The following is a 16,578-nucleotide window of genomic DNA, read 5'->3' as shown; positions in this document are numbered from 1 at the left end:
CCTGGGCCAGTTTTGCCCAGCACAAAGTGACTGAATTTGCCTGGCACAAAGTGCAGAAATACACCTGTAGCCAGCATGGTGGAATAAGATCCTGGAAGTGATGTCATCACACAAATGCCAGGAGCACTTACATGAAAACAAGGCTCCCAGGAAGCACGAGGTAACTGCTAAGTCCCCACCCCCCCTCCTGCTGGGAAGTTATATAGACCTAGCAACCCTACTTGTCTTCCATGAGCATGACCTGAACTGCCAATTTCAAATTTTAGATGAATACCAGAATTGTATTGGTTTGAGAAGAGAGCATTGTTTTGTTTTTCATCTAATAGGAAATGTCCCAAATGCAGGGGAAATGACTAGAAGGGGTAGTATCGTGCTGGAGCTTTTGATCGATATCTCTGTATGCAGAACGATCTCCCTCTCCTAATATCTTTAATTCAAATAATGCTGTAAATGCTTTGATCCCAGGACCCACTGTCATTTTCTGCACCCTAAAGGTAAACAGGGCTGTGCTCCAGAGGAGGTGGGAGCCAAGAACAAAAGATTACCAAAAAATGAAATAAGACACAGCTGCCTTTATTGCAAAATATTTTAATTGCCATAAACAATTTGAAGCTAATTTTTGCTGAAAATCTGGAGATAAATACCATAAATCTTTACTAGCAACTATTTTCATTCTGTAATAGCATCTTTTGAACAACCAAACACCTTCTCTGAGTACCTCAGAAGGTGGTGGTGGGTGGTGGTAGTGGTTATTATCATCATTAGAAGCTGCATTTGCATTCTGCTCAGTTGTGTATCACTGGCCCATTCTGACAAATGCAGATCTCTGGTGGTCCTCAATCTCTCTGTTTTTTAAAATCGGCTATCTTCAGGAAATGAGACAACAGCATTCATGCCACTTTAACAGTGCTAAATATAAAGCTGAGAAATATGCAGAACGAACCATGGGTGATAAGAGCTGCCATTGGCAGTGTACACAAACAGGCTCCGACAGGAAGTCTTTTCCCAGCAGGTGGCAGTCAAACAATCACAGTGATCCTGCAGATTGCTGCTTTTGTGTAGACTCCCTGTGTCAAATTGAGGCCTGCTACCAATTTCTGATAGTAAATAGTGCTACATTCACTTACGTTCCTGCTTAGCTGTTAAGTACTTTAAAGGATAAGAGGAAAGAAAAACCCTCTCTTTAGTCATCAGAAGGTTTTGTGGCATCTGGGAAAGGGGGTGGGGTGGCATTGGTGAATTTGAACAGTGTCTGCTGCTTATACAATTAAGCAAACTATATATTCATGGCTTGGGTTGTTGCCTTGCGCTTTTGAGAGCACAAGATATTTTTATAGAGGCTCCACAAACTTTATTCACACATAAGAAACAGAAATTTATTTAGCTTAGAAATGGTGAAGGGAATTTGAAATAACTATCTGATAATTGTGAGCAGTAGATTAATTATTCTAAACAAAGTATGCATTGTTAAAAGCTGTAGTTTGCAAAACAAGAAAAGTATAGTGAGTGGAAAGGAATTACTATTTTCACCTTGCCTTCTTTGTTTTCTTCCAAATTGTAAACTGTTCAGGAACAAAAATACATGGCATGAGGAAATTGCTGTAAGCTCCTCTAAGTCAAGGTCTGGAATCCAAAGAACTTTGCAACTCGTTCCACACTCCCAGGTCTTGAGCTGGTTTAACTGCAGCCTTCTGGGTTTCATGGCGCCCAGTAGCCTATTTCAGTTGCACGTAGCTTGAATGCTTGTTCTTTTTTTTACAAAATAGTAAAAAGTCCAGTAGCACCTTTAAGACTAGCCAACTTTATTGAGGCATAAGCTTTCGAGAACCACAGCTCTCCTCGTCAGATGCTTTTTTTTAACAGGCAGCTTCTCTCTCCATTCTACAGTAAGTGTAAGGCTTGATTATTATAATTTTTGTTTTGTGAAGTTGCCCTAGAAGATAGCTCAGAAAATTCAGCTGGTGCAAAACACAGATGTCTGTTCATTATCTAGGAGCATGTGACCGTTTTGAGATCTTTTTGCTGACTTATTTGTTTCCAAGTTCAATTCAAGGTTTTGGTGCTTGCCTTTTAAAGCTCTTCCCAACTGAGGATCTGTGTATTTCTATTTCTCCCTGCATGTATTGTGGTCAGGGCATTAAAATACTGGCTTTATTAGTTTGATTTTGTTTTAATTCTGAATTAAAACAAAATAATGTTTTTTAATTCTGAAGGTGTAGTGTCTTCTTTATCCACCCTGGCTCTCAGCTGTGTAGGGAGAAAGAAATATTTTTGTTTTAAATTTAAAAATATTTTTGTTTTAAATAAATAAAACTGATGGAGGTGTGGCACAACGGCTGTGCAGTTACTTTCAGCTATTTGACTGAGCATTCCCAAGTTCTTAAGTAGCTCTTTGGTGGATCCAGAAGGACTCTTTCAAAAGTCATAGTTCTGCATCATGTGTATCCTGTATTTGTAACGTATATGAAGTCTGAAACACGAACATGTCAATGCTAGGTCAACTTGATTTAATCAAGGATTAGGTAGAGGAACCTATGCAGAGTACTGGAGCTCCACTCTCTGACTCGGCATCTTAGTCGTCCACCTTCTCTTGCTTCCATGGACCTTGCCAATGCCCTGTAAAAGCCTCTCTTTGTTAATCGTAAGAGCTACAAAGCCTGAGGTGCTGAAGAGTGCACCCAGTACTCAGTTCTGCATTTCTGTTTTGTTCGTTCCCACTGTATTATGCAGGCATCTCTGGTTCTACATAAGTTTTATTTAAAAGTTTTTAAAATAACGTTTTGTGCCATAGCATCACAAACATTGATGTTAATGTTCAAAGGAATGGCTAAGCCATTTCTTCCATAGGTGACGAACCATTTCCTTCAAAGAACGGAAAGCAAGGATGGCAAATGCTCTGTCTAGAAGTGCCTTTTTTGTTGTAAAACCATGTCTTCCATTCATGAAAGAGTGGTTTTACATTTTGCTCTGAAGCACTGCATGAAAAAGGTAAAACTAAATCCCAGTATGATGGTCTGCTTTTGCAAGGGCTTGTGAAACCTAGCTCAAGCAGAAACCTGAGAACTGCCATAGAAACTGCCTGATATGGCATGGTATGTAATTGGACCAACTACCTTACTGCTGCTCAGAGTTCTTTGATTCCAGTGCACGATTAACCCTTCTGCATGTTTCTTCAGAACCTCTCTTGAAGGCTTCTGTCATAAAGCAATTTGCCTTAGTAACTACACCTTGGAGGGTGGGGGTTCAGGAGGATAGAAGATTAATAATGAATGAAAGTACAGGGATTTCAACTTGACTTCTTTTGCTACTATTCATTGAGGTGTGATGCTTCAAATGATAAACTTTTCTTTGAGATTTCCAAATACTTGACAAGGCAGCATTATATACCTTGTGCATTCTTAATGGCTTCTTGAATTAGTTTTTATTCACAGATATCTACAGTATCAGCTTAGAAAATATTCACTGTGCAACTGTGTGTATACATGTTCTGCAAAGTAGAATATGCTTATATTGGGAGGTTTTAGCATTGACAGAGACAATCTTGTGTTGTTCTTTTTTTCAAAAATGACACTTTGAGTCATAAACTAAAAAATACTGTCTGGCATACTTTAATTTTTTAAATAATTTCCAAAGATGGGATAGACGCTTGATTTATTGGGTCTGTCACAAACTTTTTTTCAAGTTTAACTTTTGTCTCTTGAGCATTGGCTGTCTGTTGCAGAGAAAGCCTTTTATAAAATAGAGAGATTGAAATCAGTCCTTTTGTATGCATAAGTGTGGGTAATTATACTTTAAAGAGAACTTGCTTTGTACATTTTAATTTTTATAAAGAAACGAGCAGTTATCTCCCTGACACCTTATTAAATGTATAATTAACCTTATGATCCCTAGCTCACTTGTGAATGCTTGGCAGAATAATTGGAGAGGAATAGTGTCCCCCCCCCTTTCTTTCTTTCTTTTACAATCCTAAATCTCTTTTTCTGTGGGATGTTAAAGCATTTGTTCATTTTTCATTCTCCCCCTCTCCCCCCCCCCCCCGAGCAAACCTAATGCTTACTGTGCCAAGGACAGTATTTGCCAGAGAGGAAAAAAGAGAAGAAATTGGCATAGCACACCATTTGTTTTCCTTTTCTGCAGGTTTTTAATAAGTGGTCGACGATTAAGGCCTTTGGTAATAATGATATATTACTAGTTATTGCGAACCTTTCTAATTGGAAGTTTTCACCTTAGCTAGTTTTATTTATCAAGAGACTACAGTTGCTTTTGCTCATTTAATTTTCTCTCTTCCCCTCCCTCTTTCTATCTTAAAAGAGATGTGGTGCAATAGGTGAACAAAAGATGCATCTGATGGCTTTCATTGCAAAGACAGCCCAGCAACCAGGACAGGTAAAACAACTTTTCTGCTTGAATGTAAATTGTACATTCTTTCCAGCATCTTCACTGAGCAATATCTACAGCTATTTAGCATTCGGGGCACAGGTGTTAGCACATCACATTTTATCCAGCAAGAAAGGAAGGAAAAGAAAATTATTTAATGATTCCATAAATCCATAAGTTTGGGTTTAGGGGCGGAGCAGAATATGAAATACATTATTAAATGATGCACCTCAAACAGTGATTGGTCTATAGTTCACAAGTTATATTAGACAATATATAGTACTGTGTAGAACTATGTACACAGTATGTTAACAATTTGTAATTCTGTTACTATTTTGGATTATTAAGTTTCAGTTTGTTCTGTGTTTCAGTGAAATGGAGGAAGGACCTTGAAGGGAAAAAACGGTTTATTCAGTCAGTTGGTTTATTCATCAGTAGCATAGACACATCCAAATATAACTAAAAATGACTGAGCAAGGTTCAAGTCCAGTAGCACCTTAAAGATCAACAAAAGTTCCCAGGGTGTAAGCTTCTGAGAGTCAAAGGAGTTTGATTCTCAAAAGCTTATGCCCTGGAAACGGTTGTTTGGTCTGAAAGGTGCTACTGGACTCAAACCATGCACATCTACTACAGACCAACATGGCTACCTACCTGAAGCTAAAAATTATTGGAGATCCCAGGTGTCAGGATTGGCTCATTCTGCCTGTAAATGCATGTCATTTAAACAAAAATCATAGTTTGTTTCCTGTAGTGGAACCTGCTTGTGTGCTTCACAGGTGGACTCTTATTGACTAACATTCATCTTAGAAAGGCTTCTGATAACTCTATTTGCACATACATAATGTGTGCCGGGCCATGACTGGTGGGAGAGATGCATCAACTTCTGTGCTGTGGCACTATAAATCCTTGACATTGTTTTTTCTTGTGAAGACTTGATTCGTTTTTAGGAATATGAGTCAATACTTTCAAGGACTCACAGGGGTGTTGGGGTGAGGAGAGGTGAAGAATTGAGAAATCTCCCTCCAAGATACTGTATCGTCTGTTTGCATAGTATTGGGAAAAGATATTGTATAGTAGTTTCTAAGGCTGCATGCAGATTGTGATCATGAAGATCCACTTCAAGCACTAGTTGAAACAAGCATCTCTTAAAATAGACAATTTCCAAGCAGGCTCCTATAGTTAATTGTGAATTGGCCACAGAATATTCCAGTGTGTGAAGAGGTAATGTCATGGAATAAATCTGCTCAGACACTAAAAATCACATCTCTGTATACACTTCTAGAAAATTGTAGCAACTAGTTTAGAAATCACAATATTGCAAAAGAACAAATTTAGGAATGTGTCCGTTTTACCTGATACCTTGATACCCATTGCCATTTCCTTTGTTCATTTTTATTTGAATATTTATAGACCAAACTGGGACATCCAGTTTGGTATAGTGGTTAAGAGTGGCAGGACTCTAATCTGGAGAACCAAGTTTGATTCCCCACTCCTCCACTTGAAGCCAGCTGCGGGACTTTGGGCTAGTCACAGTTCTCTGGAGTTCTCTCAGCCCCACCCACCTCACAGGGTAAATCGCTCTGAGTGGCCGTTGTCTTGAAGGGCAGTATATAAATCAAATGTTGTTGTTATTATTTTCAGGGACAGCACCCAAATCATGTTTTTAAAAAAGCCATATATGACTAGCATTAATAAAACAATAAAGCATCCATGATCATCAATAAAAAACAGTCAATATAAACCAGATCATGCAGCCAGGTAGAAGAATACGTCTCCAGGTTATAAATCAGCAATTCAAATATCCCATTAATTAGCAGGGGCAGTCAATTTTATGATAGGATTTCAGTTGACATTCATCAGTCAAAATTATAGGAGCCAAAATGAATATGACAACATTTCATGTTGGAATCCAGAGAAAGCCTAACTATTTTTTTTTACAATGGCAGGAAAAAAAGTTCTTACATGGATCTGATTAAGTTAAATTTAAAAATTAAAGTTGAGGATTTCTGAATTATTAAAATTCATAGCTCAAACAGAAAACCTCATGATGCTACTGGACAAACAAAATAAACTGGAATATGCATACATTTGAAACTGCTTAAACAAAATTATGAGGCAGGTCATCTCGTCCTTTAACACATTCTCAAGGATTCCATCATCTGGAAGCATTTATGGTGACCAACACCTTCCAATGTCATCCAACACACCCTCTTACGGGAGAAGGCTTCAAGAGAAGGCTTTAGCCAGCTAGACAGTTGGAAGTCCTATTCTGGACAGCAAGCCATCTGTTTAAAACAAGGTATTAATAGAAAGACCACCACTGAGATCACTTGACTTCTCATAAATAGGTACATTTGTTGTTAACTTAAAAGGCAACCATTTCAGAAAACAATGCATAAAATGTTTGCTAAATTGTATTCTGCTGAAGTACCTGGAATGACTGTGTGTCATCTTGCTTTTCTTATGTTTATAAAAAGTTCTTAATCACTTTTTCTTAGAAAAAAAGTTTAGAGAGACAGTCCACTGAAACCTCTCTTGTGCAAGTTCTGTCTTGAGAGTAGGAGCTGAACAAGTCACAGTATTTTCTAGAATACAACACAGAATTGTTGTACGTCTTCATCTTCCTAAATAGGTATACACAGAATAATATTAAAGGTTGATGTTCTCATATTCATAGCCTCTTGATGGTTTCCTACACTGCTTAAATAATTTGCAATCCAGAGTGGCATGTGCTGCATCTGTTGCAATTACTTGAGGGCTCTCTGAATGGGAGATCTTCTGTATCACGTTCTTTTAAGCATTTACTACAATGCTGCAGTGCTACCAAGGGGTGCCTCAGGATGCAGAAGAAGGAGAGGACAGCAAGGTTTCAGAATATCTATGTTACCTACAAGATGAATAATTTTTAGTATTTCTTTCTTATTTGCCTTTCACAATTTTATAATTTCATAAAAACGCTTTTTTTCCCTTTTAAGTAAGCTGCCTTCATGGCCCTATACAATAGCCATATTAGTCTTGCACAAACTCATTAGTCATTTAGAGGCTTAAGTCAAGGACAACGTTGTGAGATGTGTGAGTAATATTATTACCATTATTATTTTACATTATTAATATGACATAAGAACAGGGACATGACATAAAAGGATTTTACAATCTAGTTTCTTATTCTCTATTAAAATGAACTCTTGTACTGATCGAGCCTGCGCATACCTCTAGTTGTCCACCCTAGCTAGCTGCTTGGGCACAACTCTAATAACAAGAAGATAGAATATAAATTTTCTAAACCAAAATAAATATTTCCCCCTGGTCATAGGTTCTTATGAAGGTGTATCTTTCTCCATTGATGATATGTATAAACTGTTACCTATGTTTTGAATTTTTCTAGGTCCATACAATCAAGTCTCTGTTAGAACTGGTTCCTGACTTTCCACATATGAAATCTGTTTACTCTTACCTTATGAAATGCTATGGTAAAGTATTACATATTTAAATTTGGAATTTCATGGTCATGCCTGAAAACCTTTGGAACACCATGTATATTTTAACAGTTGCTTAAGATTCTCCTTTGATATTCATGTGTGTACAGCTTGTTAAGGGTTCAAAGACAACGGCAGTGAAATTTGCATAGTAGCTGATGTTTATTTGGACCAGAACAAATAATATTCTGACAGACTTATGACAGGAGAGGAGTGGTGTTGTGAGAAAGACCTTTGTATAAAACCTTGGAGGTCAAAGTAGAAAATTCTAAGCGAAGTGGGCAGTGATTTGTCATAAGAGCAAAACAAAATTCCACAAAGTTTCATAGCTTGCGATGCATTTTTAGCTTGGTTAGTTGAAGACATCAGTTTCAGACCATGCTTTTTATTTTGATGAGGGACGGTTTTGAGCATATTTTAAATGTCTGCCTTCCGCAATGAACTTATTCTTCTTAATGAACTGTTAACTGCTGATACCTTCATGTGCATCTGATACTACAGGTTGCATCTGCCTGACCACCCCCACCCCCAGTCTGTGCCCTGGAAGGGGGTGGGATTGCTCAAGTGATTAGGAGATGACCACATTCAGAGAATCACAGTAGTTTCAAGGCCGTACATGTGACTGTGCTTCTTATCAAGTACAGATTTCACTTTGGAAAGTGACGAGGTTGTGCATACATGTGAAGAATTTCATTACCATCTTAAGGGACCCAAAGTTATGTGAATTAGCAATGTTCTTTCTTTTTGTTCCTAAATTCAAACTTGAGAGTATGTGTCATGTAGTGGTTGGAGTGTCAGACTAGGATCTGGGAGAGCCAGCAGATCCCCACCCTGCCACGGACACTTGCTGGCTAATCTTGGGCCAGTTACACTCTCAGTCTTAACCTCCCTCGGCAGGTTGTTGTGAGGATAGAATGGAGGAGAGGAGACGGATGTCTGCTGCTCTGGGTCCCTATTGGGGAGAAAGGCAGAGCATAAAAGAAGTAAATACATAAAACTTAACTACTGCAGTTGGTTGATGTTGATCTCTCCAGCACTGTAAAAAAGAAAGCAGTTGTTTCTGTTTTTCAGATAATATTTTGTGACCAAGGTTGCTCATGAAAGGTAAATGTGTTGCAAAAAAAAGTGAGCTGCAAAGATAAGCTGCCGACAAGCCAGAAATCATGTGGTGGCTCATTCTGCTTGTCACCAGAGATGTAAACCTCTGGGACTGTGTCCAGAGTAATGGGGGAGGGGGGTGGTGAGAGATAATTCTTTTTTAATTCCTAGCCAAGAATATACCAAGAAAATGTCTCAATTGTGCGGTCCATTAAACATTATCTCAGTGTTAGATCTTCCTTTTTTTGTTTTTTCATACAATAGATACTTCTATTTTAAAGAAATGGGAAGTTAACAATTTCTATTATACCTTCATTAAACCATCACTTTGTGCAGGTTCTGAAGCCTCCCACAGTTAGAAAGAACCTCATCCACTTGCAGCTGTGAGTGGGAAGCTTTTCCTTGACAAATGGAGGAGTCTGAAATAGACCTCTCTACAGAATAAACTTCGTATTTTTCTTTATGAAAAGCATTAAGTAACTTCTATTGTGAGGGCAGCTATTGAAAAGGTAAATGAAAAAGCAAATCAGTTGACCGTAATTTTCCAAGTCCCGGAGAAGGACCAGTTTTAGAGACTCTGGCTTTTTATCATGAGTAAAAGCAGAAGGAAAGACAACAAACAAACAGTTTTGCTCCTTGTCAGATACAGAAAAAAAATCAAGAATCTACAGAAGAATTTTTTTTCCTTCTACACCTGCATTGTTGAACATCACTTTGAGCAATTTATTGCAAGAAAAGCAATACATAAGTTTTTATGAACAGATAAACTAGGAATTCATCTTGACCGTCAAACTATTTTTTATGCTAGATGGCTTTTGCCTTTTGTAACTTCTTTTTACAAATGACTTGGAACTGAATAGCACAACAAGGAATTCTGACCATGTCATTTGTATTTTCAAAGGAATACCCTCAAAGGATATCCACTCTGTTACAGTGGTTAGGGTGGTGCACAAACATCTGGGGGAGATCTCGGTTCAAATCCCCACTCTGCCATGGGAGCTTGCTGGATGAGGATAAAATAGGAGAATAGCATAAGCCACTTTTTACTTCAGAGTCTGAAAGGAAGAGGCTTTTTAAGAATCTTCAAAGAAGAGGGCAAGAACTTAATAAAAACTGTCTCTTATTATTTAAAGGAAAGGCTATATTTAGCATTTTCTTTCATCAGATTTGGAGTGCGGAGCATTCTCTTTTACAATAATCCACCATAGCCGTAGTTGGGTAAATAAAAAAATCCAAAACCCATCGGTATCACCATAGAGCTGGATGAAGTTTATTTGCCTAGGCTTCTTTCTCACACTTTCTACTAGAAAGAAAGCCATTGTAGCTTTATTCAGAATATCTGCTGCTTTAATATAATAATAGAAATGGAAAGCAGCCTTCTTTTTGCAGACTTGGCTCAGGAACAAGGAAGTCAGTTTATCTTGGAGGCCTGAATTGCAGAAGTGCCTCAGGAGCCCCAAAGTTTGGCACCCCTGCTTGTTAGCCCTAGTAATTCTTCAGGAGACAGATTTAATCTGCAATTAAAGCTTCAGCTCATTTAATCACAACAATTTATCAATTAACACCTGCGTCTCAACTTTGGATCTACTTAATCCAAAATTGTTTTACTTGGATTACTGTACAGGAACAAATTTAAGACTGATAGTCTCCTGCAAGTCATATGTATCTAGACATTTCTGGCATAATACATTCTGGTGTTAAACCTCTCCTGCAATTTTTTCTCTTGGTCTTCTCCTTAGCATTAGATGAGGACGCTACTTCAGCAAAAGCTCTATATGAGAAAATGAAAGTAGAGAACTTGCACCCAGATGAGTTGACTTTGAAACGCTTGGCTGTCCTCCTGAAGAACGCAGGAGAGCCCGTTCCTTTCACAGAGCCTCCTGTGAGTGTTTAGCAGTTTTCAAATGAAATACCTCTGCAAAATTATGTGTGTTTGTGTTCGTGTGCTGTGTGTTAAGAAAACTCGTGGCATACTTAATTATGCTGGGATTAAGGCTTCACAGAGAACCCTCAGAGGAGTCAACAAATGAAGTAGGAGTAGGTTGGTGGGCATTGTAGTAATCTGGCATTAGATTTTACTGGTGGGTGAAGGAAACCTTTGGGGGCTATTGTGGTTAAATTATAAGATCATTATTCAACATGCATGTTGAAGTCTGAGTTTATCTAGCATCCTTGAAGTGTTAACTCCAACATTTAAACTTGGAATGATATTTACATGCTTTAGTTCAGAATAAGTTTAGGTGTTGGCTGATTGCTAGTTTTTAAATGCTAAGGTTTCTCTTTAATGTTTAATGGAAACATAAAACAGAAGAACTAATTTTCTCAGGCAGCTTGACTTACCTTAACTGATTTTGCCAACAAAAACACATACTGTAGTCCTCTCTGTAAATGCTGCCTAATTGAGGGGAATAAATGCATATAAAGCTGTGGAGGCTGCTGAAAATAACTTCCCCGGTCCATTGCTTAGGATGTGAATCTTCAGAACCAGAGATTGAAGAGTTAACATAGATGTAACTAGCAGGAATAATTAGTGTTTTGTTTTTTAAAGCTTGGATTATCTAGGACCTATTTTGGAGACTTGTTTATTTTCTCTGGTAGTGGGAAATCTAACTTTTCATTTAGATGTATGAATGGGCTAAAGCAGTATTCCAGTAAACTCTATACATCATCTACTCAGAAGGAAATGTACTCCAGATGCACATTCATGGGAGATGTGTTGTTTAGATCAGTAGCTATCAAGCAAGATGTTTGGGCAGTGGTCAGGTGATGATTGCCCCTCCTGATCAGGAACAGGGTGCCAATCCTGGTCATTTAGGCCAGTGGTCGGAAAACAGGTTTATGCTTGTAATATTGGGGCGGGCAAGATTGGAGCCACAGCTTGTACAATATTTACAGTAAAAATAGTGATTTGCCTTCTTTCCTGCCCTCCTCCTTCCCTTCACTCCATTGCAGGAAACGTTCAAATTCTACGCAGACAAACTACGGCAAGAACAACAGGAACTTTCGTCTTCATCAGATGAAGATTAATTTTTGTATGCATTAGTTGCTACTGTTAATATTGTGACTGTGAGAGACTGTTTTAAATAATATGTTGTTGAGGGGGGGAATAAAATTGGAAATAGGAGTTTTCAATGTAACATACCTGACTTGTCTAAAATGGTGTCCTGAATTTCTTGCTATTTCTAAGTCTCATGGATCCTGATGGACATGGCTGTAGCAATGCATTCACTTCATACCATATGTGGCCATATGTGATTGACATAAACTCTTGTTGCCATGTGCGAATACACACAAAGACACACACACTTCTAAGGAAGTCCAAATTCCATATTTCTTCTAAATATTTTTGTGTACATGTCCTTTCATTAGTTGCTTCCTAGACTCAGAATTTCTTTGTCAGGAAGCAGTTGAATAAAGGTAAGGGTCAAGGACTTTTGTGGTAGATGATTAGGAGGTCTCAGAGTGGCAAATAATTTAATCACACTTTGGGGTGCTTTTTCCTGGATAATTTCTGGTGAAAATGGGCTCTTTTGATAGTTAAAATGGAGTTATACATTATACCAAGTGCAGCATCAGCTCCCAGAAGGCACACTTACCCAACACAAATGCAGCAACATAGGAGAAGGTTCAATTCAATCACATGTTTGATCTGTAATTGAGCAGCTGCATTCCTGTACAGTTTGTCATACTAAGACTCTGGGCCCCAAAGTAATGAAGCTGTACATTTTTTTCATGAAAACATGTTTCCCAGCATATGAGAGCTTTTCAGCAATTCCTTAATCTTCACAACCACTGCAGAAGTTAATTTTTAGTAAAGTGCACTCTTATGTTTCTTTCCATTTGTAAATGTGGCATACAAATTGGGGAAATAGTAGGCAATAATGTTGTCATCTTTGTCATCACTGTGGAATGGCATTTGCCCATGGCCAGTGTAAATTAATGGCAAACAAACCTGCAAAAAGCTCCATGATTAATAAAAATAATTGCTGTGTTTTCCCCAGTATTTTTTTTCTTCACCTGGCTCCTCTTCCAGTGGCTTTAGCTCATTTGGGGCTGCTGAAGTGGGCCCTGTTTTGGCTGATAGAGTTTTAGGCACAGTTGTATCTGCTGATAGACGATCGACCTGACTCTGCCCCTGATGCCCTGTTGAGAGCTTTGGAGGCCGTGTCTGGATGGGTGGCACAGAGCAGGCTGAAGTTGAATCCCATGAAGATGGAGGTCCTGGACTTGGGCTGTGGGCTGTTGGAGGAGGGGATCCATCTCCCAGGCTTTGGGAGGGCGCCACTTGTGCCCGTACCATCGGTCAGGAGTTTGGGTATGATCCTGGATTCCTCCTTATCTATGGAGGCCCAGATTGCAACGGTTGCCCGGGCTGCTTTTTTCCATCTTCGGCGGGCCAGGTGGCTAGCCCCCTATCAGCCCAGGACCTAACGACAGTGATCCATGCAATGGTCACCTACAGGTTGGATTATTGTAACTCGCTCTACGCAGGGCTGCCCTTGGGTTTGATCAGGAGACTACTGCGGGTCCAGAATGCTGCTGCACGTGTTTTGACGGGTGTTCCTTATAGGACACATATTACACCAATTCTGCAGCAGCTCCACTGGCTCCCCGTGGAATTCTGGATTCAGTTCAAGGTGCTGGTTTTGACCTATAAAGCCCTAAATGGACTGGGACCAGCATACCTAAGGGACAGCCTCTCCCCGTATGTGCCCCGGAGAATGCTCCGTTCAGCTGGAAAACATCTGTTGGTGGTCCCTGGCCCCAGGGAGGCTCAGTTGGCCTCAACCAGGGCCAGGGCCTTTTCGGTCCTGGCCCCAACCTGGTGGAACTCTCTGTCTGAGGACACCTGGGCCCGTCAGGGTCTTCTATCATTTCGGTGGGCCTGTAAGGCGGAGATGTTCCACCAGGCGTATGATTGAGACCAGCATGAGATCCTCACTGAGCCTCCCACCAGCCTCCCACTAAGGGTGGGGTTATACAGTGTCCACAAGCCAGCTGCCCAACATATGGGTACTGCACGTGGCTATGTAGTGCCCATTCATTTGCTGACCCACGTATGGGTTGCAGTACATTATCATGTATGTTGATGGGCAGGAATCTGGAATTGACTCCATCTTGGGACAGTTAGTATCTGTTGTAGAGTTTATGATGAACTGTTGTTTTATGAATTGTTTTAATATTTGTATTATATTTTTATAACTGCTGTACCTTGCCTGAGCCCACTTGCAGGAAAGACGAGTTAGAAATGTAATAAATAATATAATATACACCATGTATTCTAAACAAAATACTAAATCTATTTAACTGATGGGAAACAGTGAGATAGATGTGTAACCATTCTGACCTTTTAAGATCAACTTGAGAACCAATATTACATCGTGGACAGCTTATTAAGTTGGAACATGGAGTATATGATGCTTTCTCTTCACCTAGTCTAGACTATAAGAGGCAACAGTTCCCTGAAGTCTAGGTCAGAGGCTTTCCCTAGCCTCAGGAGATGCCAGAGAAAGAACATCAGTTCTTATTCAGGGAAAATACATGCAGCCCCACTCACATTTGAACCCTCCTCTTGTGTTTAAACCTTCCTTTCACCCATAATGCTGATTGGGTCAGCTAAACTTGCTTTCCTGCTCTTGTTGAGTTAATCCTGATAGTGCCATCCTGAATGCTTTGGAGGAAGGTTATGATAAGAATGCAATGAATAGAAGTGTGCAAAATTGAGTTTTTTGGACTTTGGGAATGGGTTCCATATCAGTATTACAGAATACTAGAATATTCTGGGCCCCCAATACTGTTTCTGGGTTCTGTTTCAGTTTTTTTTTTTTAATCTGAGATTTTGGGAGTCTGTTAGTCTTTATGGAGGAAATATTTTCTGGAGGGCTGTTTTCAAGCAAATAATTACAAAAATAAGGGCATCTAGTCCTGCCTGTTCTCTAAAGACTGCCAAGATTCAAGTGTATTGGATCAGGAGACCCAATTATACAGGCCTTGAAGAAGGAGCCCCCAGCTATCCTACTTGTGTCTTGATTCCTATGGGGAAAATTTTCTTACTTTCCGCACAGCAAAAGGCAAAACGCACAAGAGCAACCACTGGTCAAAAGCCTCCAAATACAAACAGAAACAACAAGCCTAACAGAACCAGCATCAAGCCAGAGAATCCCAGCAGAACCATGGGGCAAGCCAGTCCTTAGGCAGCCAGCCAGATTTAGCAACATACACACAGTGATGTTGCTTTCCCTAGGAATGCCTCAGACAGTGGAAGGGGGTTGAGGTGCCCAAGTTCTCCTCTGTGGAGTCTGCAGCCTATAACAATACAACCTATATAGTAGAAGGGGCCTCAGGAGCTGCAACTGCCCTTCATCATTGGCCCTCCTGTTTCCTCCCACCAGTGTAAAGAAGAAGAAGCCCAACACCAATGCAGTGTGCTTGAGTTTTGTTTTAAGTGCATTCATGTGGGTGGCCATGTTGGTCTGCAGAGAACCGCAAGGTTTGAGTCCAGTGACACCTTGAAGACTAACAATATTTTCAGGATGTAAGTTTTTGAGAGTCAAAGCTCCCTTTGGCTGTTGTGGGTTTTCCGGGCTGTATTGCCGTGGTCTTGGCATTGTAGTTCCTGACGTTTCGCCAGCAGCTGTGGCTGGCATCTTCAGAGGTGTAGCACCAAAAGACAGAGATCTCTCAGAGATCTCTCTCACTGAGAGATCTCTGTCTTTTGGTGCTACACCTCTGAAGATGCCAGCCACAGCTGCTGGCGAAACGTCAGGAACTACAATGCCAAGACCACAGCAATACAGCCCGGAAAACCCACAACAGCCATCGTTCTCCGGCCGTGAAAGCCTTCGACAATACAAAGCTCCCTTTGTTAAATACAAGTAGGAATGGAGATCCCTGAGCCTTTATATCCCAGTTGAGAGGTGGGATAGGTGCAAGTGCATTTTGGAAATTTGGAAAGTGGATTTTATGCAATGTCAACCAAATTGGATAACTTCCCTGCAGTTTCTTTGTGTTTCTGAGTTTTAGTTTGGGAAAGAACATTACCCCCAAATTCTCCAGCACAGATTGATGAACAAGCACACAATTAACTTTACTCACTCTCAAAGACCAAGGCTCCGAACAGTAAATTGACCTTCAAGAAAACTAGTTGCTCAGCCAAGCGGACATGAGCAGTGTGAGCTGACAGTATTACCCACCTGGGGGGAAAAACCACCCTCATTCTGCACACTCTTTGAAGAACGTAAGAGGAGCATATGAGCCACAAGCCAAACTGTCTCATCCCTGGCCCGGCAGCTCAGCAGACCCGAAGGCATACAACTTGTACGGTTTAGATAGGTAGTCCCTCACCCTTGCATCTGCTGAAAACTGGCTCATGTACCTCACATTACCATTGGTGTCAAGCCAAGTGCCTCTCCAAGGGCTTCAATCACCTTGGCCAACTGCTGTGGGTGGGGAGCAGCAGAATTGCTTTTCTTTTGTCCTCAAGGCCGCATGCCCCTCCTGGCCTGTAATTGTGCACCTGCTGAAAGTGAATCACCTGTGGTGTGTGGATCACACTTGGTGTGAGAGTGAATCACCTTTGGTGTGTGGCTCACACCTGGTGTCCAACATGGAGACCTTTTGCTTAATA

The 16,578-nt window shown here is 40.1% G+C and overlaps 1 protein-coding gene across 1 annotated transcript in view; it reads left to right on the top strand.

Annotated features, from left to right (window-relative positions):
- The window catches only part of LRPPRC (leucine rich pentatricopeptide repeat containing), a 144,355-nt gene extending 131,409 nt beyond the window's left edge, over window positions 1-12,946 (top strand). Inside the window, exons 35-38 of the mRNA XM_054983556.1 lie at window positions 4,312-4,386; window positions 7,763-7,847; window positions 10,691-10,833; window positions 11,904-12,946. Of these exons, the coding sequence (XP_054839531.1) occupies window positions 4,312-4,386; window positions 7,763-7,847; window positions 10,691-10,833; window positions 11,904-11,978 (378 nt within the window). The 3' untranslated portion in view covers window positions 11,979-12,946. The remainder of the gene's footprint in view (window positions 1-4,311; window positions 4,387-7,762; window positions 7,848-10,690; window positions 10,834-11,903) is intronic.
- Window positions 12,947-16,578: the final 3,632 nt, after the last annotated feature.

This window comes from Eublepharis macularius, chromosome 1, assembly GCF_028583425.1.
Source record: "Eublepharis macularius isolate TG4126 chromosome 1, MPM_Emac_v1.0, whole genome shotgun sequence".
Taxonomy (NCBI): Eukaryota; Metazoa; Chordata; class Lepidosauria; order Squamata; family Eublepharidae; genus Eublepharis; species Eublepharis macularius.
Note: the sequence above shows the minus strand (reverse complement) of the source record. Positions and strands in the feature narration are given on the sequence as shown.